The sequence below is a fragment of the Chanodichthys erythropterus genome, chromosome 16 (assembly GCF_024489055.1).
Source record: "Chanodichthys erythropterus isolate Z2021 chromosome 16, ASM2448905v1, whole genome shotgun sequence".
NCBI lineage: Eukaryota > Metazoa > Chordata > Actinopteri > Cypriniformes > Xenocyprididae > Chanodichthys > Chanodichthys erythropterus.
The window spans coordinates 48,118,663-48,144,896 of record NC_090236.1 but is presented as its reverse complement, the minus strand read 5'-3'; the positions used below and the strand labels follow the sequence as shown (position 1 = coordinate 48,144,896).

Here is a 26,234-nt window from a genome sequence, read left to right as displayed (position 1 = left end):
GCAACTTTGGGCAGCTCTTGCGCCCCAGGGGTACAACTTACACCCCATTTTGAGGTATGGTCTGAGAGAGCCTATCAGGCTCTTCAAACGTGGTAACCCACATGTTTCTATGAAATTCTCGTTAGGAGCTATTACTCATCAAAGTTTGTCCCAATGCAAAGTCTATGGGATTTTTTTCACTACTTTTTCGCCCGCCGGACGAACATCGTACACCCGATCGCTTATAAAAGTCATAGCACACCTGTCCTCAATCAGCCGGTCGATTTGACACCTCATTCATGGGTCTATGACAAAAACTGCGGGAGGAGTAGCGCGCAGAAATTGTGTCCAGAAGAAGAAGAAGAAGAATAATAAGTATGCAGAAGAATAAGAATGGAGCTTTGCCTTTGGCAAGCACCATTAATAATAAGTATGCAGAAGAATAAGAATGGAGCTTTGCCTTTGGCAAGCACCATTAACTAGAATGTACATTTCCTGAAGAAAATGTGAATGGTGCTTGCAGTGACAAAATCGCCACTCGGTTGCTAGGCGGTTGCTAGGGTGTTCTGGGTGGTTGCTAGGCGGTTGCTATGTAACCTGGGTGGTTGCTAGGGTGTTGCTAGGCAGTTGCTAAGGTACTTGGGGTGGTTGCTAAGGTGTTGCTAAACGGTTGCTAGGGTGTTCTGGGTGGTTGCTAGGCGATTGCTATGGTAACCTGGGTGGTTGCTAGGGTGTTCTGGGTGGTTGCTAGGCGGTTGCTATGTAACCTGGGTGGTTGCTAGGGTGTTGCTAGGCAGTTGCTAAGGTACTTGGGGTGGTTGCTAAGGTGTTGCTAAACGGTTGCTAGGGTGTTCTGGGTGGTTGCTAGGCGATTGCTATGGTAACCTGGGTGGTTGCTAAGGTGTTGATAGGCGGTTGCTAGGGTGTTCTGGGTGGTTGCTAGGCGGTTGCTATGGTAACCTGGGTGGTTGCTAGGGTGTTCTGGGTGGTTGCTAGGCGGTTGCTATGGTAACCTGGGTGGTTGCTAGGCGGTTGCTAAGGTACTTGGGGTGGTTGCTAAGGTGTTGCTAGGCGGTTGCTAGGATGTTCTGGGTGGTTGCTAGGCGGTTGCTAGGCGGTTGCTATGGTAACCAGGGTGGTTGCTAGGGTGTTGCTAGGCAGTTGCTAAGGTACTTGGGGTGGTTGCTAAGGCGTTGCTAGGCGGTTGCTATGGTGTTCTGGGTGGTTGCTATGTGGTTGCTATGGTAACCAGGGTGGTTGCTAGGGTGTTGCTAGGCAGTTGCTAAGGTACTTGGGGTGGTTGCTAAGGTGTTGCTAGGCGGTTGCTAGGGTGTTCTGGGTGGTTGCTATGGTGTTCTGGGTGGTTGCTAGGCGGTTGCTATGGTAACCAGGGTGGTTGCTAGGCAGTTGCTAAGGTACTTGGGGTGGTTGCTAAGGTGTTGCTAGGCAGTTGTTAAGGTACCTGGAGTGGTCACTATGGTGTTGCTAGGCGGTTGCTAGGGTGTTCTGGGCGGTTGCTATGGTAACCTGGGTGGATGCTATGGTGTTACTAGGTGGTTGGTAGTTGGCACAGATAGTTACTATGGAGTTTCTATAGAGTTCTTAGCATGTTCTCATCCCACTTTAGCACTTAGCTAATCACTATTAGCATGTAGCTATTAACTGCTAGCATGTGTAGCATGTTGCAAGTACAGTTTGCTAGCATGAGTCAAAAAAGCCAACCCCCATGTCTCTACAATGTTCTGATGCAGAGATATAGGCATCGCTAAATGGTTGCTAGGGTACTCTGTTTGGTTGCTAGGGAGTGGCTTGGCAGTTGCCAATGATGATACTCCAAAGGCTGCTTGACAACATAAACCAACCCCCATGTCTTTATGATGTTCTGATGCAGAGATATGGATCTTGAAAAACGGTTGCTAGGGTAATCTGGTTGGTTGCTAGGGAGTGGCCTGGCAGCTACCAATGATGATACTCCAAAGGCTGCTTGACAATATAAACCAACCGCCATGTCTCTATGATGCTCTGATGCAGAGATATAGATCTTGCTAAACGGTTGCTAGGGTACTCTGTTTGGTTGCTAAGGAGTGGCTTGGCAGCTACCAATGATGATACTCCAAAGGCTGCTTGACAATATAAACCAACCCCCATGTCTTTACGATGTTCTGATGCAGAGATATACATCTTGAAAAACGGTTGCTAGGGTACTCTGTTTGGTTGCTAGGGAGTGGCTTGGCAGCTGCCAATGATGATACACCAAAGGCTGCTTGCCAGTATGAATGATTTAAACCAACCCCCATGCTTGCATGATATTCAGATTTGAAGATATCCCTCTTTGCTTTGTGTTGCTAGGGTGCTCTAAATGGTTGCTAAGGCGTGGCTAAGATGTCTTTAAGGTGATTTTTGATTGGCGGTTTGCTGCCTCGAGTCAAATGAGCCCACCCTCATGTTTGTATGACACTCCTATCCAAAGATATTCATTTGATCTTTTTGAATGGAAGTCTATGGATCTTGTTGCTATGGTGCTCTATATGGTTGCTAGGGCGTGGCTTGATAGCTTCACAATGATCCTGAGAGACTGATTGGCTGCCTGAGTGAAATGAGCCCACCCCCTTGTCTCTATGACATTGTGATCCAGAGTTATGTTCAATACAAAATCCCTATGTAATTTCCCATAGTAGGAAAAACACACCATTTCATGGGCACGGCTTCACCATAGTATGTCTATGGGGCAACTTTGGGCAGCTCTTGTGCCCCAGGGGTACAACTTACACCCCATTTTGAGGTATGGTCTGACAGAACCTGTCAGCCCCTTCAATCGTGGTGACCCACATGTTTCTACGAAATTCTCGTTAGGAGCTATGACTCGTCAAAGTTCGTCGCAATGTTAAGTCTATGGGATTTTTCGCCCGATTTTTCGCCCGCCGGACGAACATCGTACACCCGATCGCTTATAAAAGTCATAGCACACCATTCCCGAATAATCCGCACGATTTGACACCTCATTCGTGGGTCTAGGACAAAAGCTGCGAGACTAGTTACGCGCCGAAATTTTGTCCAGAAGAAGAAGAAGAAGAAGAAGCAGAATAATAATAAGTATGCAGCAGAATAAGAATGGAGCTTTGCCTTTGGCAAGCACCATTAACTAGAATGTACATTTCCTGAAGAAAATGTGAATGGTGCTTGCAGTGGCAAAATTCAGAACCCGGTTGCTAGGGTGCTGTAATTGGTTGCTAGGGCGTGGCCATAAAGTCACTGCTTATTGGCGGCTTGATAGGCCGAGCCAAAAGAGCCCAGCCCCAAGTCTCTATGACCATCTAAATCAAAGATATGATCTCACAGATTTGGCCCCCATGTTAAGTCTATGGGAGTTTTTTCAGCCGTTTTTTCGTACGCTGTGCGAACATCGTACACCCAATCGCTTAGAAAAGTCATAGCACACCTCTCCTCAATAAGCCGGTCGATTTGACACCTCATTTGTGGGTCTATGACAAACGGTGCAGGACGAGTTACGCGCCAAAGTTTTGTTCAGGTGAATAGTAATTACAATACTAGAATGTACATTTCCTGAAGAAAATGTGAATGGTGCTTGCAGTGGCAAAATTCCGCACCCGGTTGCTAGGGTGCTGTAATTGGTTGCTAGGGTGTGGCCATGAAGTCACTACTTATTGGCAGCTTGATAGGCCGAGTCAAAAGAGCCCAGCCCCAAGTCTCTATGACCTTCTAAACCAAAGATATGATCTCACAGATTTGGCCCCCATGTTAAGTCTATGGGAGTTTTTTCAGCCGTTTTTTCGTCCGCTGTGCGAACATCGTACACCCGATCGCTTAGAAAAGTCATAGCACACCTCTCCTCAATAAGCCGGTCGATTTGACACCTCATTCGTGGGTCTACGACAAACGGTGCGGGACGAGTTACGCGCCAAAGTTTTGTTCAGGTGAATAGTAATTACAATACTAGAATGTACATTTCCTGAAGAAAATGTGAATGGTGCTTGCAGTGGCAAAACTCGACACTCTTGATTAGCATGATGCTAACATAATTACCGTCCTGCTAGGATGTTTTTATCAAGATGCTAACATGATTAGCATGTTGCTTGCATTATCTTAACACCCTTAGCATGCTGCTTAGCATGTTTTTAGAAAGATGCTAATCATGTTAGCATTATCTTAGCAACATGCTAACATGATTAGCATTTGTTGCTAGCATAATGCTAACACCCTTAGCATCTTGCTAAGCATGTTTTTAGAAAGATGCTAATCATGTTAGCATAATGCTAGCAACATGCTAACATGATTAGCATAATGCTAGCATGATGCTAGCATGATTACCATGTTGCTAAGCATGTTTTTAACAAGATGCTAACATAATTAGCATGTTTCTGCATGATGCTAACATGATTAGCATGCTACTAGCATGATGCTAACACAATTAGCATGTTACCAGCATGATGTAACACATTTTTACTAGTTTGTGTCATGTTTAAACCCTAAGCTAATCACTATTAGCATGTAGCTATTCACTGCTAGCATGTGTAGCATGTTGGAAGTTCAGTTTGCTAGCATGAGTCAAAAGAGCCAACCGCCATGTCTCTATGATGCTCTGATGCAGAGATATAGATCTTGCTAAACGGTTGCTAGGGTACTCTGTTTGGTTGCTAAGGAGTGTCTTGGCAGCTACCAATGATGATACTCCAAAGGCTGCTTGACAATATAAACCAACCCCCATGTCTTTATGATGTTCTGATGCAGAGATATAGATCTTGCAAAACGGTTGCTAGGGTACTCTGTTTGGTTGCTAGGGAGTGGCTTGGCAGCTGCTAGTAATGATAAACCAAAGGCTGCTTGCCAGTATAAATGATATAAACCAACCCCCATGCCTCTATGATATTCAGATTTGAAGATATCTGCCTATGCTTTGGGTTGCTAGGGTGCTTTAAATGGTTGCTAAGGCGTGGCTATGATGTCTTTAAGGTGATTTGTGATTGGCGGTTTGCTGCCTCCAGTCAAATGAGCCCACCCTCTTGTTTGTACGACACTTCTATCCAAAGATATTCATTTGACCTTTTTCAATGGAAGTCAATGGAACTTGTTGCTATGGTGCTCTATATGGTTGCTAGGGCGTGGCTTGATAGCTTCACAATGATCCTGAGAGACTGATTGGTTGCCTGAGTAAAATGGGCCCACCCCCTTGTCTCTATGACATTGTGATCCAGAGTTATGTTCAATACAAAATCCCTATGTAATTTCCCATAGTAGGAAAAACACAGTACTTCCTGGTTCATGGGCACGGCTTCACCATAGTATGTCTATGGGGCAACTTTGGGCAGCTCTTGCGCCCCAGGGGTACAACTTACACCCCATTTTGAGGTATGGTCTGAGAGAGCCTATCAGGCTCTTCAAACGTGGTAACCCACATGTTTCTATGAAATTCTCGTTAGGAGCTATTACTCATCAAAGTTTGTCCCAATGCAAAGTCTATGGGATTTTTTTCGCTACTTTTTCGCCCGCCGGACGAACATCGTACACCCGATCGCTTATAAAAGTCATAGCACACCTGTCCTCAATGAGCCGGTCGATTTGACACCTCATTCATGGGTCTATGACAAAAACTGCGGGAGGAGTAGCGCGCAGAAATTGTGTCCAGAAGAAGAAGAAGAAGAATAATAAGTATGCAGAAGAATAAGAATGGAGCTTTGCCTTTGGCAAGCACCATTAACTAGAATGTACATTTCCTGAAGAAAATGTGAATGGTGCTTGCAGTGGCAAAATTCGGCCCCGGTTGCTAGGGTGCTGTAATTGGTTGCTAGGGCGTGGCTATGAAGTTGCTGCGTCACTACTTATTGGCTGGCCGAATCAAAAGAGCCCAGCCCCAAGTCTCTATGACCTTCTGATCCAAAGATATGATATCACAGATTTTGACCCAATGTTAAGTCTATGGGAGTTTTTTCAGCCGATTTTTTCGTACGCTGTGCGAACATCGTACACCCGATCGCTTAGAAAAGTCATAACACACCTCTCCTCGATAAGCCGGTCGATTTGACACCTCATTTGTGGGTCTATGACAAACGGTGCAGGACGAGTTACGCGCCAAAGTTTTGTTCAGGTGAATAGTAATTACAATACTAGAATGTACATTTCCTGAAGAAAATGTGAATGGTGCTTGCAGTAGCAAAATTCTGTACCCGGTTGCTATGCGGTTGCTTTGGTAACCTGAGTGGTTGCTAGGGTGTTGCTAGGCAGTTGCTAAGGTACTTGGAGTGGTTGCTAAGGTGTTTCTAGGTGGTTGGTAGTTGGCACAGATAGTTACAATGGAGTTTCTATAGAGTTCTTATCATGTTCTCAGCCCACTTTAGCACTTAGCTAATCACTATTAGCATGTAGCTATTCACCGCTAGCATGTGTAGCATGTTGGAAGTCCAGTTTGCTAGCATGAGTCAAAAGAGCCAACCGCCATGTCTCTATGATGCTCTGATGCAGAGATATAGATATTGCTAAACGGTTGCTAGGGTACTCTGTTTGGTTGCTAAGGAGTGGCTTGGCAGCTACCAATGATGATACTCCAAAGGCTGCTTGACAATATAAACCAACACCCATGTCTCTACGATGTTCTGATGCAGAGATATAGATCTTGCTAAACGGTTGCTAGGGTACTCTGTTTGGTTGCTAGGGAGTGGCTTGGTAGCTACCAATGATGATACTCCAAAGGCTGCTTGACAATATAAACCAACACCCATGTCTTTACGATGTTCTGATGCAGAAATATAGATGTTGAATAATGGTTGCTAGGGTACTCTGTTTGGTTGCTAGGGAGTGGCTTGGCAGCTACCAATGATGATACTCCAAAGGCTGCTTGCCAGTATGAATGATATAAACCAACCCCCATGCCTCTATGATATTCAGATTTGAAGATATCTGCCTATGCTTTGGGTTGCTAGGGTGCTCTAAATGGTTGCTAAGGCGTGGCTATGATGTCTTTAAGGTGATTTGTGATTGGCGGTTTGCTGCCTCGAGTCAAATGAGCCCACCCTCTTGTTTGTACGACACTTCTATCCAAAGATATTCATTTGATCTTTTTCAATGGAAGTCTATGAAGCTTGTTACTAAGGTGCTCTATATGGTTGCTAGGGCGTGGCTTGATATCTTCAAAGTTTTCCTGAGAGACTGATTGGTTGCCTGAGTAAAATGAGACCACCCCTTTGTCTCTATGACATTGTTATCCAGAGTTATGACTTGTCAAAGTTCGTTCCAATGTTAAATCTATGGGATTTTCGCTACTTTTTCGCCCGCCGGACGAACATCGTACACCCGATCGCTTATAAAAGTCATAGCACACCTGTCCTCAATGAGCCGGTCGATTTGACACCTCATTCGTGGGTCTACGACAAACGGTGCTGGACGAGTTACGCGCCAAAGTTTTGTCTAGGTGAATAGTAATTACAATACTAGAATGTACATTTCCTGAAGAAAATGTGAATGGTGCTTGCAGTGGCAAAACTATGCTAACATAATTACCGTCCTGCTAGGATGTTTTTAGCAAGATGCTAACATGTTTAGCATGTTGCTACCATGATGCTAACACCCTTAGCATGCTGATAACATGTTTTAAACAATATGCTAATCATGTTAGCATAATGCTAGCAACATGCTAACATGATTAGCATGGTTTTAACAAGATGATAACATGATTAGCATGTTTGCTAGCATAATGCTAACATGATTAGCATGCTACTAACATGATGCTAACACAATTAGCATGTTACCAGCATGATGCTAACACATTTTTACTAGTTTGTGTCATGTTTAAACCCTAAGCTAATCACTATTAGCATGTAGCTATTCACTGCTAGCATGTGTAGCATGTTGGAAGTCCAGTTTGCTAGCATTAGTCAAAAGAGCCATCCGCCATGTCTCTATGATGCTCTGATGCAGAGATATAGATATTGCTAAACGGTTGCTAGGGTACTCTGTTTGGTTGCTAGGGAGTGGCTTGGCAGCTACCAATGATGATACTCCAAAGGCTGCTTGACAATATAAACCAACACCCATGTCTTTACGATGTTCTGATGCAGAGATATAGATCTTGCAAAACAGTTGCTAGGGTACTCTGTTTGGTTGCTAGGGAGTGGCTTGGCAGCTGCCAGTAATGATAAACCAAAGGCTGCTTGCCAGTATGAATGATATAAACCAACCCCCATGCCTCTATGATATTCAGATTTGAAGATATCTGCCTATGCTTTGGGTTGCTAGGGTGCTCTAAAATGGTTGCTAAGGCGTGGCTATGATGGCTTTAAGGTTATTTGTGATTGGCGGTTTGCTGCCTCGAGTCAAACGAGCCCACCCTCATGTTTGTATGACACTCCTATCCAAAGATATTCCTTTGATCTTTTTCAATGGAAGTCTATGGAGCTTGTTACTAAGGTACTCTCTATGGTTGCTAGGGCGTGGCTTGATAGCTTTAAAATTATCTTGATAGACTGATTGGTTGCCTGAGTAAAATGAGCCCACCCCCTTGTCTCTATGACATTGTGATCCAGAGTTATGACTTGTCAAAGTTCGTCCCAATGTTAAGTCTATGGGATTTTTCGCCCGATTTTTCGCCCGTCGGACGAACATCGTACACCCGATCGCTTATAAAAGTCATAGCACACCTCTCCTCAATGAGCCGGTCGATTTGACACCTCATTCATGGGTCTATGACAAAAACTGCGGGAGGAGTAGCGCGCAGAAATTGTGTCCAGAAGAAGAAGAAGAAGAATAATAAGTATGCAGAAGAATAAGAATGGAGCTTTGCCTTTGGCAAGCACCATTAATTATAATAAGTATGCAGAAGAATAAGAATGGAGCTTTGCCTTTGGCAAGCACCATTAACTAGAATGTACATTTCCTGAAGAAAATGTGAATGGTGCTTGCAGTGGCAAAACTCGGCACTCTTGATTAGCATAATGGTAACATAATTACTGTCCTGCTAGGATGTTTTTAGCAAGATGCTAACATGATTAGCATGTTGCTAGCATTATGCTAACACCCTTAGCATGCTGCTAGCATGTTTTTAGAAAGATGCTAATCATGTTAGCATGTTAGTCAAAAGAGGCAACCGCCATGTCTCTATGATGCTCTGATGCAGAGATATAGATCTTGCAAAACGGTTGCTAGGGTACTCTGTTTGGTTGCTAGGGAGTGGCTTGGCAGTTGCCAATGATGATACTCCAAAGGCTGCTTGACAATATAAACCAACCCCCATGTCTTTACGATGTTCTGATGCAGAGATATAGATCTTGCTAAACGGTTGCTAGGGTTCTCTGTTTGGTTGCTAGGGAGTGGCTTGGCAGCTGCCAGTAATGATAAACCAAAGGCTGCTTACCAGTATGAATGATATAAACCAACCCCCATGCCTGTATGATATTCAGATTTGAAGATATCCCTCTTTGATTTGGGTTGCTAGGGTGTTATAAATGGTTGCTAAGGCGTGGCTATGATGTCTTTAAGGTTATTTGTGATTGGCGGTTTGCTGCCTCGAGTCAAATGAGCCCACCCTCATGCTTCTATGACACTTTTATCCAAAGATATTCCTTTGATATTTTTCAATGGAAGTCTATGGAGCTTGTTGCTATGGTGCTCTATATGGTTGCTAGGGCGTGGCTTGATAGCTTCACAATGATCCTGAGAGACTGATTGGTTGCCTGAGTAAAATGAGCCCGCCCCCTTGTCTCTATGTCATTGTGATCCAGAGTTATGTTCAATACAGAATCCCTATGTAATTTCCCATAGTAGGAAAAACACAGTACTTCCTGGTTCATGGGCACGGCTTCACCATAGTACGTCTATGGGGCAACTTTGGGCAGCTCTTGCGCCCCAGGGGTACAACTTACACCCCATTTTGAGGTATGGTCTGAGAGAGCCTGTCAGCCTCTTCAAACGTGGTAACCCACATGTTTCTACGAAATTCTCGTTAGGAGCTATGACTCGTCAAAGTTCGTCGCAATGTTAAGTCTATGGGATTTTTCGGCTACTTTTTCGCCCGCCGGACGAACATCGTACACCCGATCGCTTATAAAAGTCATAGCACACCACTCCTCAATGGGCCGGTCGATTTGACACCTCATTCATGGGTCTATGACAAAAACTGCGGGAGGATTTTCAAGCCAACTTAATAACGCTCCATCTGAGAGCACTGCATTAGAAATGCAACACATGTCAAATATGCAAACTTTCCAATCATGAGAAGCCTATGAACTTCTTTTCCAACAAAAGACAACATTTAATTTGTTTTTACTCCAAACTCACTCATAACACTCATAACGTCGGTGTATAAGTGTTTGAAATAGCATTTTGATTAGCATTGTATTATAAATATACTTTATTACTACGGAAATACCTGAGAAGGCTTGAAGAAAACATAAACCATGTATTGTCGTAGTCTGTTTATTTTATTCATGTTTTTTCCAAAGTGGATGCATAAGAGGCCCGTAGTTCATTTTAAACCATGGACTCCATTTTTGATTTTGCATACCTTCTACATTTTTTTCTCCAAATCATGCAGCCCTAGTGGACTGCCATTTTTAGGTCTCTCCAGAGATGCTCAATTGGGTTTAAGTCAGGGCTCTGGTTGGGCCATTCAGAACAGTCACGGAGTTGTTGTGAAGTCACTCTTTCGTTATTTTACCTGTGTGATTAGGGTCATTGTCTTGTTGGAAGGTAAACCTTCGGCCCAGTCTCCTCAGCACTCTGGAGAAGGTTTTCGTCCAGGATATCCCTGTTCTTGGCCGCATTCATCTTTCCCTCGATTGCAACCAGTCGTCCTGTCCCTGCAGCTGAAAAACACCCCCACAGCATGATTCTGCCACCACCATGCTTCACTGTTGGGACTATATTGGACAGGTGATGAGCAGTGCCTGGTTTTCTCCACACATACTGCTTAGAATTAAGGCCAAAAAGTTCTATCTTGGTCTCATCAGACCAAAGAATCTTATTTCTCACCATCTTGGCAAACCCCATGCAGGCTTTCATGTGTCTTGCACTGAGGAGAGGCTTGCGTCGGGCCATTCTGCCATAAATCCCCGACTGGTGGAGGGCTGCTGTGATAGTTGACTTTCTACAACTTTCTCCCATCTCCCGACTGCATCTCTGGAGCTCAGTGATCTTTGGGTTCTTCTTTACCTCTCTCATCAAGGCTCTTCTCCCCCGATAGCTCAGTTTGGCCAGACGGCCAGCTCTAGGAAGGGTTCTGGTCATCCCAAACGTCTTCCATTTAAGGATTATGGAGGCCACTGTGCTCTTAGGAACCTTAAGTGCAGCAGAATATTTTTTGTAACCTTGGCCAGATCTGTGCCTTGCCACAATTCTGTCTCTGAGCTCTTCAGGCAGTTCCTTTGACCTCATGATTCTCATTTGCTCTGACATGCACTGTGAGCTGTAAGGTCTTATATAGACAGGTGTGTCTTTCCTAATCAAGTCCAATCAGTATAATCAAACACACCTAGACTCAAATGAAGGTGTAGAACCATCTCAAGGATGATCAGAAGTTATATTTCCCTACGCACCTAATAAATATGTTGAAATATAAATGGTTATAACAGAGTTTTCAAAATAAATATTCCACATTTCCACAAACCATCGTAATTTACTAGTTTATTCATGGTAAAAGTGTGTGTGTTAGTGTGGTGATTTTGGGATTTAAAAGTCTTCTATCTTCAGTCATGGCACGTTTCTCCTGTTTTCCTCATGAGAATGTTGAGGCTGTTTCATCCGATTTTTAAAGGGGTGGTTACGTGGTTTTTTTCTAGGCTTGATTGTGTTTTTGGGGCACAGTATAACATGTCTTAATGCTTCGTTTTTTTGAAAACGCTGTATTTTTCATATATTTTATCTTTATTCTACACCTCTGTTTCCACTGTCATATGAACGGCTTGTTTGACTTCCTGCTTCTATGAAGCCACTCCCTCCGACATACGCTCAGATTGGTTAGCAGGTTGGTAACTGGCCCAGTCTATTGTGATTCTCTGAAGCGTCTGGAAATGCCACGCCCCTTACCATCCGTTATTACGCGCTTAGGTGGAAAGTAAATAAAAGCGCCTATATTGCTGTATCAAATTGAGCCGAATCAGACCCAGATGAAGAGGATAAAGCAGAACCTCTCCAATCGCGACTTTTAAAGGACGTTTATGAATGGTATTTCATTTAGTTTTTGTGTCAAAGTGTTTAGATATGCTGTCACTGCTGTTTGTTAGCTTTCAATATACAGTTTTATCCTGATTAAAGCTTTACTGTAGTAAATACATGCCTGAGTAGTCGCATTTTTGTAAAGGTATCTTTTAATTTATAGCATGAACAACTGTTTGTCTATGAACATAGAAGTTTGTTAGTGTTTGTTGCACTAGAATTTAGCTAACTGGCTAGCAAAAACGAGTTGTTCTTTGTATATGTCCTAGATGCATTAAAAACAGCAACAGAACTATAACATTATGTTTAAAAGACATGTAAGCCTTGTGTAAATCCAGCATTGAACTCGTGTAGATTCTGGAATCTGTCTTCAGCAACGCATCCAGTGTAGAAAATATCACGGATTATAATGGGTTCTATATCTTTTGACGCGTCGCGTTGCGCAGCTCGCGTTCGGTGTAAACAACTCTTCCGCTTTCATTATGCTGCGCCACATGGCCTCGCCCACTTTGTTGCGTGTTCCCGGGGGCGGTGTTTGTTAATATCAAGGGTTTATGATGTCACCAACCCGGGAAGAAGCTCGTTGTAGTCCAAACCGCCCGTTTTTGTAGGCAATAAAATGCCATAACTTTAAAAGACAATATCTCCGTTTGCATTGAACTTTCAGCGCTGTAACTTTGCAGATACTGTTTATGCTCAAGCAGCAACATTACACACTAACTAAAGTTAAAAAAGTGAAATCGCATGTAACCACCTCTTTAAACTAGCTTAATCATCGAGTGATTTGTAGTTTGTAAACGAGAGGTGTGTGTCGAATTGAAACACTTGAAACACTAGATGTCGCAATGCTGTTTAACCCTCTGGGGTCTGAGAATTTTCGGGGCCCTGGAGAAGTTTTGACATTCCCTGACATTTTGTGCTTTTTTCAGTTGTTCATAAACATATTAATGACAAAAGTGTCTTTACTCTGTGTTCAGCACAAACTAGGCTACTATAATATGTGAGGAACATGTATGTACATGTTTGTGTTTTTGAAGGAATAACGTTTATGCGTGGTTATTGAAAAAAATAAATAAAGCCAAAAATATATTAAATCTGTGTTCACAAGACTTCTGGTTATTGGAGGTTGTAGACTAGAGTTTTTGCTTCAGAATTATGTAAAAAATTATGCTGCCTACTCGTTCATTTATAACAATATATTGATTTAGTTTTTGTAAGACACTTTTTGTCAAGAAACACAGTATGCGTGGAGGCGCGAGTCATCATGAATAATGGGTGATTTACACCTGAGAAGACAAAAGAATCACATAATGACCTGTAATGACTTGCATAATAATGAGGCCTTTCAGTCAGGTAGGCTGTGAAAAAACCCTCTGTGATCATGTCTCAAGCTCATCATGGTGTATATCAAACATACAGAAAAAAACAGCAATACTGTGAAATATTATTACAATTTAAAATAATGGTATTCTGTTATATACTTTAACACTCTGAGGTCTGAAAACGCTCCGGCGTGTTTTGCAGGTGTTTTTTTTCACATTGCAGCAAAACAGACTTAAAATACTCCGTCATTTTTTGTCATAGAGACATAAGTAATATATCAATTGAAACTATAGAATATCTTCTTTTATTTGTATACACTCAAAGTAAAAACAAAATGTTGTGCTTTTTGTAAAATAAAGAAAACTAACATGATGCGTGATTTCTCCTCTCCCTCTGAACGAAGTCCAATCTGATAGTTCTCAGAAAATTAACTGTAACTTAGTGAATACTAATCACAGAAAAATTACACTTATGTCTAAAAAAATGTTAAGATGTCAGGTTTTAAATCATGTAAGTCAAATCGAAAACAAAACTTCTGTGTTTATGTAATCTGTATGAAAAGAGAGCCATGTCAGAAGTCCGTGATTCAGCTCATTATCCGCTAATGCGGCCACGCCCACGGAGCCAGCGCTATTCAGACGCAAATTCAGAGGCAATACATGCATTCATCGTCTCAATCATGTATTTATTGTCTTGAAAAGTGTTTATCTGGATGTAAAAGTCATGGTTAGCGAGCTCTAGAAGACATGCAGTTAGTTCCTGTTTTCTTTTCTTCTATAGATGAATTTTAGATGAGTTTTCGTTTCTTTAGCGCCCTCCTGCTGCTGTATGAATTGGAAACTCCATTCATGGAATAGCCTCTTCTTCTTTTAGATGAATTTAAAAAAAGCACAGAGCGTCCTCCGACTTCAAGGATGAATTGAAAACACCAGTGCTCATAGTAATGACAGTGAATATTAAATAAAAATAACTCCTCTGTATAGAAAATTGACATAAAAATATGAGAATCCAATATTTCTTCAAATGTGCATGCTTTTAAACTAAAAGCCTATATTCAGACTCTCTGCATCACAGAAATACATTATATTTTAAAGTATAATATAAAACCATTACTTTATATTGTAATAATATTGTTCTGTATGTTTCATATATCATGATGAGCTTGAGACATCACAGAAGGTTTTTTTCACAGCCTACCTTACTGAAATGCCTCATTAATATGCAAGTCATTTCAACTCTTTACCTTCCAATTCTTTTGTCTTCTCAGGTGAGTATGGCCCATTTTCAGTGGTGATTCACGCCTCCTCGCATACTGTGTTTCTTGGCAAAAAGTGTCTTACAAAAACTAAATCAATATATTGTTTTATATGAAGAAATAGGCAGCATAATGTTTACATAATTTTGAAGCAAAAACTCTAGTCTACAACCTCCAATACCCAGAAGTCTTGTAAACACAGATTTACTATACTTTTTTTGGCCTTATTTCAGTGACTTAAGTTTTTTGTTTTTTCAATAACCACGCATAAATGTTATTCCTTCAAAAACACAAACATGTACAGACATGTTCCTCACATATTATTGTAGCCTAGTTTGTGCTGAATACAGTGTAATGACACTTTTGTCATTAATATGTTTATGAACAACTGAAAAAAGCTCAAATGTCAGGGCATGTCAAAACTTCTCCAAGCCCCAAATCAGCCTCAGACTCCAGAGGGTTAAACTATAATGTATTTCTGTGATGCAAAGTGTCTGAACAATTATGTTACCTCTATGGCATTTCATATAGGCTTTTAGCTTAAAAGCATGCACATTTGTAGAAATATTGATGGATTCTCATATGTTTATATCAATTTTCTATACAGAGGAGTAATATTTATTTAATATTTATTGTTATCACTGTGAGCTCTGGATTCTGTGTTTTCAATTCATACTTGCAGCCGGAGGGCGCTCTGTGCACCTTTAGTCCACAAATTAATCTAAAAAAGAACAGACACTATGTGACATTCCAGGAACTAACAGAGGCCAGAGATCGCTATAACATCCAGATAAACACTTTTCAAGACAATAAATACACGATTGAGACGATGTATACATGTATTGCCTCAGAATTGCCTCCGTGGTCGTGGCCGCATTAGCGGATAATGAGCTGAATCACGGACTTCTGACATGTCTCTTTTCATACATATTACATAAACAGAATTTTTGTTTTCGATTTGACTTACATGATTTAAAACCTGACATTTCAATGTTTCTTTAGACATAAGTCTAATTTTTTTGTGATTAGTATTCACTAAGTTACACTTCAGTTAATGAGAACTATCAGATTGGACTTCGTTCTTTATTTTGCAAAAAGCACAACATTTTGTTTTTCCTCTGAGTGTACACAAATAAAAGAAGATATTCAACAGATTAAAATAGTGTATAACACTTAAAGGTGCTAAAGAGGATGTTTTGTTTTATACATTTTTGCAATATTACTTGAAATTGTCTTTACTAACTGATAAAAGACTATTTATTAGGTGCACTGAAAGGAGTCCGACATAATGAATCCACTAACACGACACAGCGAATGCCGGTGGTAAACACTCGTGTTCCAATACTCGGGCACGAGTTTTGAGAGGTGTTCCCTCGAAATGAGCTGTGAAGGAGGGGGGTTGTTCTTACGCATGCGCTTATTTCAAAAACTCACTAACAGTCTTTGTTTTCTCAGTCGACGAAAAGATCGTCTTTTGCACCTTTAATTGTATGTGCAACATTGACGGAGTATTTTGAGTCTCTTTCACACTGGTAAGAAAAAAACAGAGGTGGTATCGCCGGCGTGACCGCCGACCCGATGGAGTTAATAATGGTAACCGGGAATAAACGCAGCTCCTTTAAGCTTTCTTTCCGTTATCCACTGGGCCATGCTGTGTAGTTCAAAGTAAACTAGTAAAACGCCTGAACACGCGCCATTTGTTTTTATTGTTACTGACAGAGAAACAACTTCAGATGATTCAGTGACAGAGCAGTCTGAATGAATCCAAATCTTTTCAGATCGTTATGCACAGGCATTGGCCAATTTAGGGAAAAGAATTTAGACAAAAGGATGATTAATCCATAAATGATATCGCTGGTTCCGTCAGCAGAAATACGGGACACACATAATAACTCATGAAATATTCGCACGGAAAACATTTCTCAGGTCAGTCGGAGGAGAGTGCATGGTGCAAACAGTGCGTATATAGCTGTACAGCTGCATGCGCCACTGCAGCCACGTTATCTAACCAAATTTAGCCGCACCTCCAGGAAAAGAGGAGGGGGGAGATAGGGGTGCTGCGGGCCAGATGAATATGATTTGGCGGGCCACCAGTTGACAAGCCCTGCTCTAAGGTGTCCCCAGAATGTGTCTGTGAAGTTTCAGCTCAAAATACTGCCATGAACATGGGATGGTATATGCAAATTTTTGGGGCATACATATTAATGATCCCGACTGATGCGTCACAGTCTGTGTTATGTTGAGATTAACCTGTTTTTCAGTGGTCTTTTGCACGAATGAGATTTAAATAAAAAGGAGGAAACATTGCTGTTTGAGGCTCACTGTATGTCATTTCAATGTACAGAACTCTTTATTATTCAACTATGCCAAGGTAAATTCAATTTTCAATTCTATGGCACCTTTAAAGCATTAGAAGCCATGAACCAAAACAACCAGCTACAAGGTGAATCACAACATTACAAACTTAGATTTTAAGCAAAAAAGTATTTGAAAATCGAAAAAATACAAAGGTACAAGAATGTGTACTTAACGACTTTATTGATGCAAAGATCTACAATCCAATGGATATATGATGAAAAAATATTAAACAATTCATTAAAAAAAAAAAAAAAAAAAAAAATATATATATATATATATATATATATATATATATATATATATATATATATATTTTTTTTTTTTTAATGAAAGGAATATTTAAACAATTTTTTAGGTGTATTGTAAAATAAACAAACCGACTCGATTATTTCATTCACAGTGCTTTATCGGAGTAGGCGGAGCTAAAGAGCTCTTTTAGCATGTTTTGCTTGTTTCTACTGTCTGATTGGTGGAATTTTCTGTACATCATTCTGCTGTTGAACAAGGTTATTTTAAAAATGAGTTGAAATAATGCAGGCTTACAGCTTCAAAAAAGCAAATAGCATTGATTATCAACCTTGTAGCTCACAGAAGGGCTGTCTTTAAAGGTTTATAAGTTACTGTGAAAAAATTTAAATAATATATGTAACAGTTTGAAATATCAAGCAGCATAATGGACTGTCTTTGTACAGCTAAAATACCTGGAAGTGGATGAGACCGAAAGCCTCGACACATTCAAGTTACAATGGTCTAACATTAAAAAATAAAGTGGATAGAAAATGTGAAGATACGTCACACCACGTTGCATGCTTGGACGGCAGAGCCATATTGTGAGGATCACTCGCTGCTGCTGATACTAAAATTGATACTGATACCTTCTTATCGTTTGTTTTGTTTGTTTAAATCATTGAAATCTTGAGGGAGAAATAAAAATAGAAGGGACCCTACCCGGAAAAACTAAATGCCAAGCAATAGTATTTGGACAAATTAAAAACTATAAACATCACAGATCCATAACTGATGAACTTTACACAGTTATTGAACTGAACTCAACCAACATTGAACTTAATATTGACCGTATTGGCTTCTGGAGAGTTGCTTTACAGCAGAATTTTTCCCTCATTTGATTAAGTTTGCATCATTGATCGTTATTTTCCTGTTAATTACTGTGAAGCTGATTCAAAACCATATTGTATAAAGTGCTATAAATAAAGGTCCTCATTTGTGATCACTCTGTGAACTGCAGGAGGGAGAAATGCCCATTCAGGAGCTCTTGAGCCTCTATGGTTATGGAGGCAGAGGATCACCTGAGGAAGATGAGGAGGAAGATGAGGAAGAGGATGCGGATGGAGATGAGGAGGAAGATGATGGAGAGGATATGGATAATGATGAAAGCAGCAGAAGCACTGGAGAACTGAAGAAGAGCAAGGTCTGTCCCATAAGAATATCCAATTTTACATATCACTCAGATGTCGGTGTTTAGTAATATTATAATATTGTTGTTGAGCTCAGGATGCATACACAGCAAAAACAACTTGAATTTCAATCTAACTGGGTTCCCACAGTCCTGGAAAACTTGGAGACCTGATTTCTATGTCTGAACACTTCATAGAAAAGTTGGGCTAGAAATTACTATTTGTGAATCTGATCTCTAAGGACCTGTTTACACGTGATCACTTCATGCATTTTTACTGGTTGGATAGTTAAGCAACAGATATAAGCTGCATTTTATTTATCATCAGCTAATTTCAAGATCAAAGACCGCAACTGGAGAGAGGGGCACCAGCGCTGGTACGATAATTTAGTCTCACTACTTTTAATGAAGATGACTGTGTGTAGAGCTTCAGGACTATGGGATTAAATTCTTACTTAAAGTATTGCGATCACGGATCAAAAAATAATAATTGTGAATCAAAAATTTAAAAACACATTGTAGCGTTGCCACATAAGGGGAAGCTTATTTATGGTATCAATGGCCAATAATAATGCATTGACTATTATATGGTTACAGCTTTCCCCAGTGTACTGTTTTTCTCCCTTTGTGTTGTCTGTGTTTGACCCAATTTATATTCCTGCAAGATTTTGCTTGCGCTCCGTCATCACGTGGCGTTACGTCATCCTTGCGGGATGTTTACAATGTTTTTTTCCTATATAAAGAACCTGCATGTCTGTGTTTCACAGCACACGTTTTCATTCAAAAATATAATATTTGTTTCTTTCATCTCCTTCTCATCCCGACTGTTTTTTGAAGAGTTGATTTTTCACTGTTTTTTGTGGAGTATATTGCCTTTTTTTGCAAGGATTACTCACCCGAGGATTGTAAACAGTTGGACTGCACCTGAAGGATGCTGCTCTCAGACTTGCTATATTCCCGGTGAGACTGATCCTATCTATAACTTTTTTTACACGCTGGACTCGACTTTTCTCACACACACACACACACACACACATACATTTTTCGCTTTGGATTTCTTAACGTTGTTTTTGTGTGTACATGGTTTGAATTGTAAATACACTTGGGTTTATTGACGAACATTTGTCTCTTGTTTGTTTTTTGTTTTTTTTTGTACTGCTTAAGAGGCACAGTCGTTCCACTTTTTTAGTGTATCCTGCTGGTATATTAACTGGATTGTTACAACAGGTAAAAATATCCATCCTATTATCCTCAAAAACCAGCGACGCCGGTTTACCAGTGGGGTCAATTTGACCCCAGCAATTAAAATATAATTTTATTTTCAAATTTTAATGTATCAGGTACTTTGTTTCTTCATTGACTACTCAAATAGCTCTTTAAATAAAACCATGCTTATGATTGTTCATAATATATGGTATTTGGTGTTAAAATATTACTTGGTTCACGATGCTAATGTGCTACGGCTACTGTAGCTAATATACTTCTTGTTAAGCGATCATAGGTAATCTGGTAACTGAATGTATCATTTCTGCATTGACATACATACTGTGTTTATTTACATAAATTGCATAATACTATAATGTTTTAAATATAGCTTTAAAAACAAAATTATAGATCGGGATAGGCAACATCAGTTCTGGAGTGCCGCTGCCCTGCAGAGTTTAGCTCCAACCCTGAAAAGAAAAGAAAAAAAAAAGAAAAAACTCACCTGTCTAAAGTATTAATAATCCTGAAGACACTGATTAGCTGGTTCAGGTGTGTTTGATTAGGCTTGAAGCTAAACTCTGAACTCCAGAGGGCTGTTTCATAAAACAAGATTAGAAAACAAGCCAGGCTTATTTTACTTAGTCAGACTTGTTGTCAGCGAATTCTGTTTCATAAAACAAACTTAAATTAGTTCAAACTCAGTTACTCTGGCAACTTATGCTGGGAAACTAGCCTGGTCTGGGGCAGGCTAACTGTCAGGCTAAAATGTCTCAAAATGACAGAGGATAGTATACACAGGGTTAACATATAACACACCCAACTTATCTCTAGCCTAGCCGCTAAGCTACGGGCCTACTTACAGGGCCACAAGCCTAGTGAAGTTCACTTCCAAATCTCATAGATAAGAGAAAGAAAGCAAAGCTCACAAGCAAACAATGTCAGGCGGCTGATAGAAGCCAACCTAAACATACATATTAACTGAAGTGACGAGTGCCAACTCAAACTACCCTAGAAACAGCAGATGAGAAGCTACTCTAAACAGATGGCTAATGCCTGGCTCACACTACAGGAGTTTTAGGCCGATTTATGCCCGATTTTCCCCTCCCGAGAATCGGAGAAAAAATCTTGTCCACAACCTCGATCGGTTCCGATGTTTGGCGCAGATTATCTGGTAATGTGAGACGTTCACAGATAAAATATTGCACCTCCCGATCTGATTTCACACAAATCGGGCTCACCCCGATTATATCAAACGTGTTTGATATTTATCGGGATGAGCAAGATTGTAATAACGTCAGTACTGTCACAATAGCCAATAGGAAACAAGTATACGATGCGACAGAAGTGACAGACATTTCGAAATGGCGACAGTGAAACCAAGATAAAGGAATCTACAATGTAAAAGGTGACACTATCGCTTTTGAACTAGGCAGGCAATATTATAACGGTAAAGATTCTAGCACACTACGATAGGAATAAAAGGTCAATTTTACCTCCATTTCTCGCTGAAGAACTGACAATCCATGTTGAGCCCGTCTCCTCAACCATTTTTTTCATCCACACTCGTTTTTTCTTCCACTTTTGTGTTTTCTCACAACAAACGATTATTATTGCTACAGCAAGTTTCCATGTTTCAGTATCCATTTTGTTTACATCTGCTTTCGATCTGCTGCGTAGATCAAGTGACGCGCTTCCTCTGGCAGATAATCTTAATAACATTTTGTAGTGTGTGATGCTCCGCGAATTTCAAATCTTGTAGTGTGAGCATGTTTAAGATTTGAGGGAAGAAAATCTGCAAAGATTCTCCTGAAGTGTGTGCTGCAACCAGATTTTACAATCGGATAGGATTTTAAAACTTCTGTGTGAGCCAGGCATAAGAGGCAGCCATTTTGTGGCCTGCACAATATATCATCCTAGCCAGCTTAACAACTTCAGTTAACCCCAAAACCCCTTTTTGACTACATGCTCAGAAAACTACACAGGAAAAACAAGGTCTTATTTTAACCCTCAGGGGTCTGAGGATTTTTGGGGCCTTGGAGAAGTTTTGACATGCCCTGATATTTGTGCTTTTTTCAGTTGTTCATAAACATATTAATGGAAAAAGTGCCATTACACTGTATTCAGCACGAACTAGGCTACAATAATATGTGAGGAACATGTATGTACATGTTTGTGTTTTTGAAGGAATAACGTTTATGGGTGGTTATTGAAAAAACAAAAAAAATTAAGTCACTGAAATAAAGCCAAAAATATATATATATATATATATATATATATATATATATATATATATATATATATATATATATATATATATATATATATATATATATATTAAATATTTGTTCACAAGACTTCTGGGTATTTGAGGTTGTAGACTAGAGTTTTTGCTTCAGAATGAGGTAAAAATTATGCTGCCTGCTTGTTCATATAAAACAATAGAGGGATTTAAATTTTCTAAAACATCTTTGGTCAAGAAACACAGTATGTGTGGAGGCGTGAATCCTCATGAATAATGGATGATTCTCACCTGAGAAGACAAAAGAATTGAATAATGAGCTCTAATGAGCTGCATAAATAATGAGCTCTTTCAGTCAGGTAGGCTGTGAAAAAACCCTCTGTTGATCATGTCTCAAATGTCATCATGGTGTAAATCAAACATACAGAAAAAATAGCAATACAGTGAAATATTATTACAATTTAAAATAATGGTATTCTATTATATTCTTTAAAATATAATGTATTTCTGTGATGCAAAGTGTGAACAATTATGTTACCTCTATGGCATTTCATATAGGCTTTTAGCTTAAAAGCATGCACATTTGGAGACATACTGATGGATTCTCATATGTTTGTCAATTTTCTATACAGAGGAGTAATATTTATTCACACTTTTCAAGACAATAAACACACGATTGAGACGATGAATGCATGCATTGACTCAGAATTTGCGTCTGAATAGCGCTGACTCCGTGGGTGTGGCCGCATTAGCAGATAATGAGCTGAATCATGGATTTCTGACATGGCTCTCTTTTCATACAGATTACATAAACACAGAAGGTTTTGTCATTAGTATTCACTAAGTTACAGTTCATTTTCTGAGAACTATCAGATTGGACTTCGTTCAGAGGGAGACGAGAGATCACGCATCATGTTAGTTTTCTTATTTTACAAAAAGCACAACATTTTGAGTGTACACAAATAAAAGAAGATATTCCACAGATTAAAATGGTGTATAACTCTTAATTGTATGTGCAACATTGACAGAGTATTTTGAGTCTCTTTCACACTGGTTAGAAAAAAAACGCGGTGATCACGCCGGCGTGACCGCCGACCCGAGATAGTTAAACACATAAAATATAGACCCTCCTGCGGCTTTAAGACTGAAGACCACTTAATTTCACATGAAAATGGAATCTAGGGTTCTTATAAACCTAAAAGATCCTCTCACTATCAAACTGAAAAAGCGGGCCAACAGAAATAATCAATATGGGCCCAGCCATCAGTCTGACAATAAAAAGCATCTGAGCATATATATATATATTAGTGTTGCATGATATACCGGTACTAGAAAGGTATCGCGATACCCTGCGTTTAAAAACGGTACGGTTCTTAATTTTATTAGTACCGGTACTTTGAGTGCCAGCTGTATTTCCTAATGTGCAACAGCAGGGGGCAGCGTGCGTGCAGCGCGCTGCTTCTGAGTCACATTGAGTGCGTTTATTCCTGTCAACTGAGCAACGGCAGATGCACAAAGCAAAATATGGCATTATTTTGCTTACATTGCTGACAGTCAGGGCAAGCCCACGGACATCACAAAGCCCGTCTGCAAAATATGCTACAAAATAATGCAAGCGAAGGCAGCATCCAACTTGGCAAAGCATCTTGCCGACAAACATCCCGATTTGTACAAAGAATTTAAAGAGCGACAGGTTAGTGAATGTGATACCAGCGTTATGTTTATGCTCTCAAAAATTAAATGAGTGTTATTTATATTACTCATGCAAGCAGACATCCGCAAAGAGGTGTATTATTGAGTCTAAGTGATATCTGGTTGCTAAAATAAAATGAATGAAAAAAAAACAAATATGTGTAGGGAATATACAGTTATATTAAACCAATTTATGCTTTAATAACATTGCTCTGATTATTTACAGTAATCAAATTTACACAATATTCTCACTGTCAAACACTTACATGCAGGGCTTGACGACAGCCACTCCCACTAGCCACTTGGCGGGTTGAATATAATTAAAGTTTACAGCCAAATTGTCGTCGAAGATCGTCGTAGCACAAAATTACAATCCAATCACACAATTTGTTATTTACGTGCAGTTAGATGACACACAACAGAAGCGCTCTCTCGCGTGCGCTCTCTCTCTGTCGCGCGCGCGATCAGTTCTCCTCGTACCTGAATAGTCAAATACACGTGCACACAGATGTCTAAATGTCCATCGTGTGAAGTATCTCGCGTGAATACAGTCGGTTATGGCTTAAGTGGACGTAAACAGGTGGGTAATAACTGGATGCCTCAGTTACGTCCATGCATTCAGCAGCCCAATTAAATAGGCCTGTCCATCATTAATGTTAATCAAACAACAAAAGATGTTAAATAAATGTAGGCTATATGTTAAATAAACCTACTGTATCTGAAAAAAGATTATTTTTAATTTACTATTGTTTTTGTAATTTGCTTCTTTGTTCTTTTATATAGCCTAACACAAATAATTTCTCATACTAGCTCATGCTCATATTATCCACCTCTTGCCCACCTGTACATACCAGCTGATATACAATGTAATCTTGATTTGGGTGGTTGATCTACATTTAAAAGTTTGAAAGGGTTTTAAATCTTCTAAATCATTTAAAATGACTCAAAGTAATTTAAGCATAAGAAAGTCAACTTTAATCATATGAAATGTAATTTACCAACATCAACATTGTGGCCAATAAAAATGCTAAAAAGTGGCTAGTTACTTTGGAAAACCACTAGCCACAGTGGCTGGTGAGCGAAAAAAGTTAATGTCAAGCCCTGCTTACGTGTATATATATATATATATATATATATATATATATATATATATATATATATATATATATATATATATATATAAGGAAAAAAAGCATATTAGCAAATAATTTACAATTTTATTGAGAATGAAAATAATAAACTTTAAAAATTATATTAAATCTAACTCTGTAACTTCATGGCAATGAAGCTCAAATCCAGAATTTTCAGCTGCACACTGGTGAAGAAAGAAGTTCTGTCATATGTTATTTATTTACCTTTCCTACTGTTTTAGGTTTTTGCCATAGTATCGTTTAAGTATCGGTATCGTGATACTGAAGTTGGGTATTCATATCGAAATTTTGGTATCGTGACAACACTAATATATATATATATATATATATATATTTAGGAGGTGAAAGAAGAAGAGGAGAGGGTAGATATAAAATCACCCTTTTATATAGCTGGGGAATTGATTACAAATGCAACGGTGTTTACAATCGATCACCCATCTCACTCTCGCTTCTTCCTCCTCCCGTCTGTCTGGGCTCAGACACAAATCTGGCTAGGTGTTTTTCCATGCCCTTCTGAACTCAAACGTGGAGGTCAGGAATGAATGGAAAGTTTATGGGAGCCGCAGCGTTCGAGGACAGAAAGGAACCGCTCGTCGAGCCGTCCGCGCGCGGCCTCCTTCTTAACGTGCTCTCACGGCAACTGCAGCCCGCCGAAAAGTGCATCCCACAAACACAGCAGCCAGATGAGCGCGCACTGCCGGACGTGATGACGTCAAAACAAGGACGTCATCTTCATCCAACAACTCATGCTCGTCAGCTCCGGGGAAGCTGAGAGAGAGACAACTCTCTCAAACTTCCCAACGAGCTCATCTGCGAGCCCTATGATTGCAGCCACCGTTTTGCCTCAGCACAAACGGGGCCAGAATCACCAGGCACAGATGCGGACGCCTCCTCCCTCGAGAAGAGTGCCGAACGAGAACGGAGCACCCCGATAGGAAGATGCTCACAGTAAAAAATAAACACACAGACGGCGCCCCCAAGCACCGTCTATGCGCGCTCCTGCAGACAGAAAAACGCCCAGAAATGTGTATATCAAGTGTCAAAAGCTGGGACACGGATGAACACATTCTCTTGAACGTTTGTAAAGCATATTAAAGAATCACTTACTGGTGTCGACACAGTCTCGATCAGAAAGAACAGACAACAAAGTTGTTGGATAGGTTTGCTTTCAGACATCGGGTCACGTGTGACGTTCCCCAAAGCGTTCCAAATGCAGAGCGAGTTCCCTTTCGAAAGGGAACACCATTGCTGCGTCCCAATTCGCCTACTTATACTACGTCGTAAAAGTATGTACTGTTTTTATAAAGAAAAAGTACATACTTTTGAGTGTGTAGCAGAAGAGTATGCAAGCTTTGGGACATACTACCTCGTCATAATTTCGTCTTTAACGGAATGTTCTGTCGCTTAGTTATGCAACCTGTAACTGTTTAAACTGCCCTGTCAATCATCTTGTCACAG

The 26,234-nt window shown here is 40.2% G+C and overlaps 1 protein-coding gene across 1 annotated transcript in view; it reads left to right on the top strand.

Annotated features, from left to right (window-relative positions):
• The window catches only part of mier1b (mesoderm induction early response 1b, transcriptional regulator), a 233,968-nt gene that overhangs the window by 72,552 nt on the left and 135,182 nt on the right, over positions 1-26,234 (top strand). Inside the window, exon 4 of the mRNA XM_067362729.1 lies at positions 18,321-18,503. Within this exon, the coding sequence (XP_067218830.1) occupies positions 18,321-18,503 (183 nt within the window). The remainder of the gene's footprint in view (positions 1-18,320; positions 18,504-26,234) is intronic.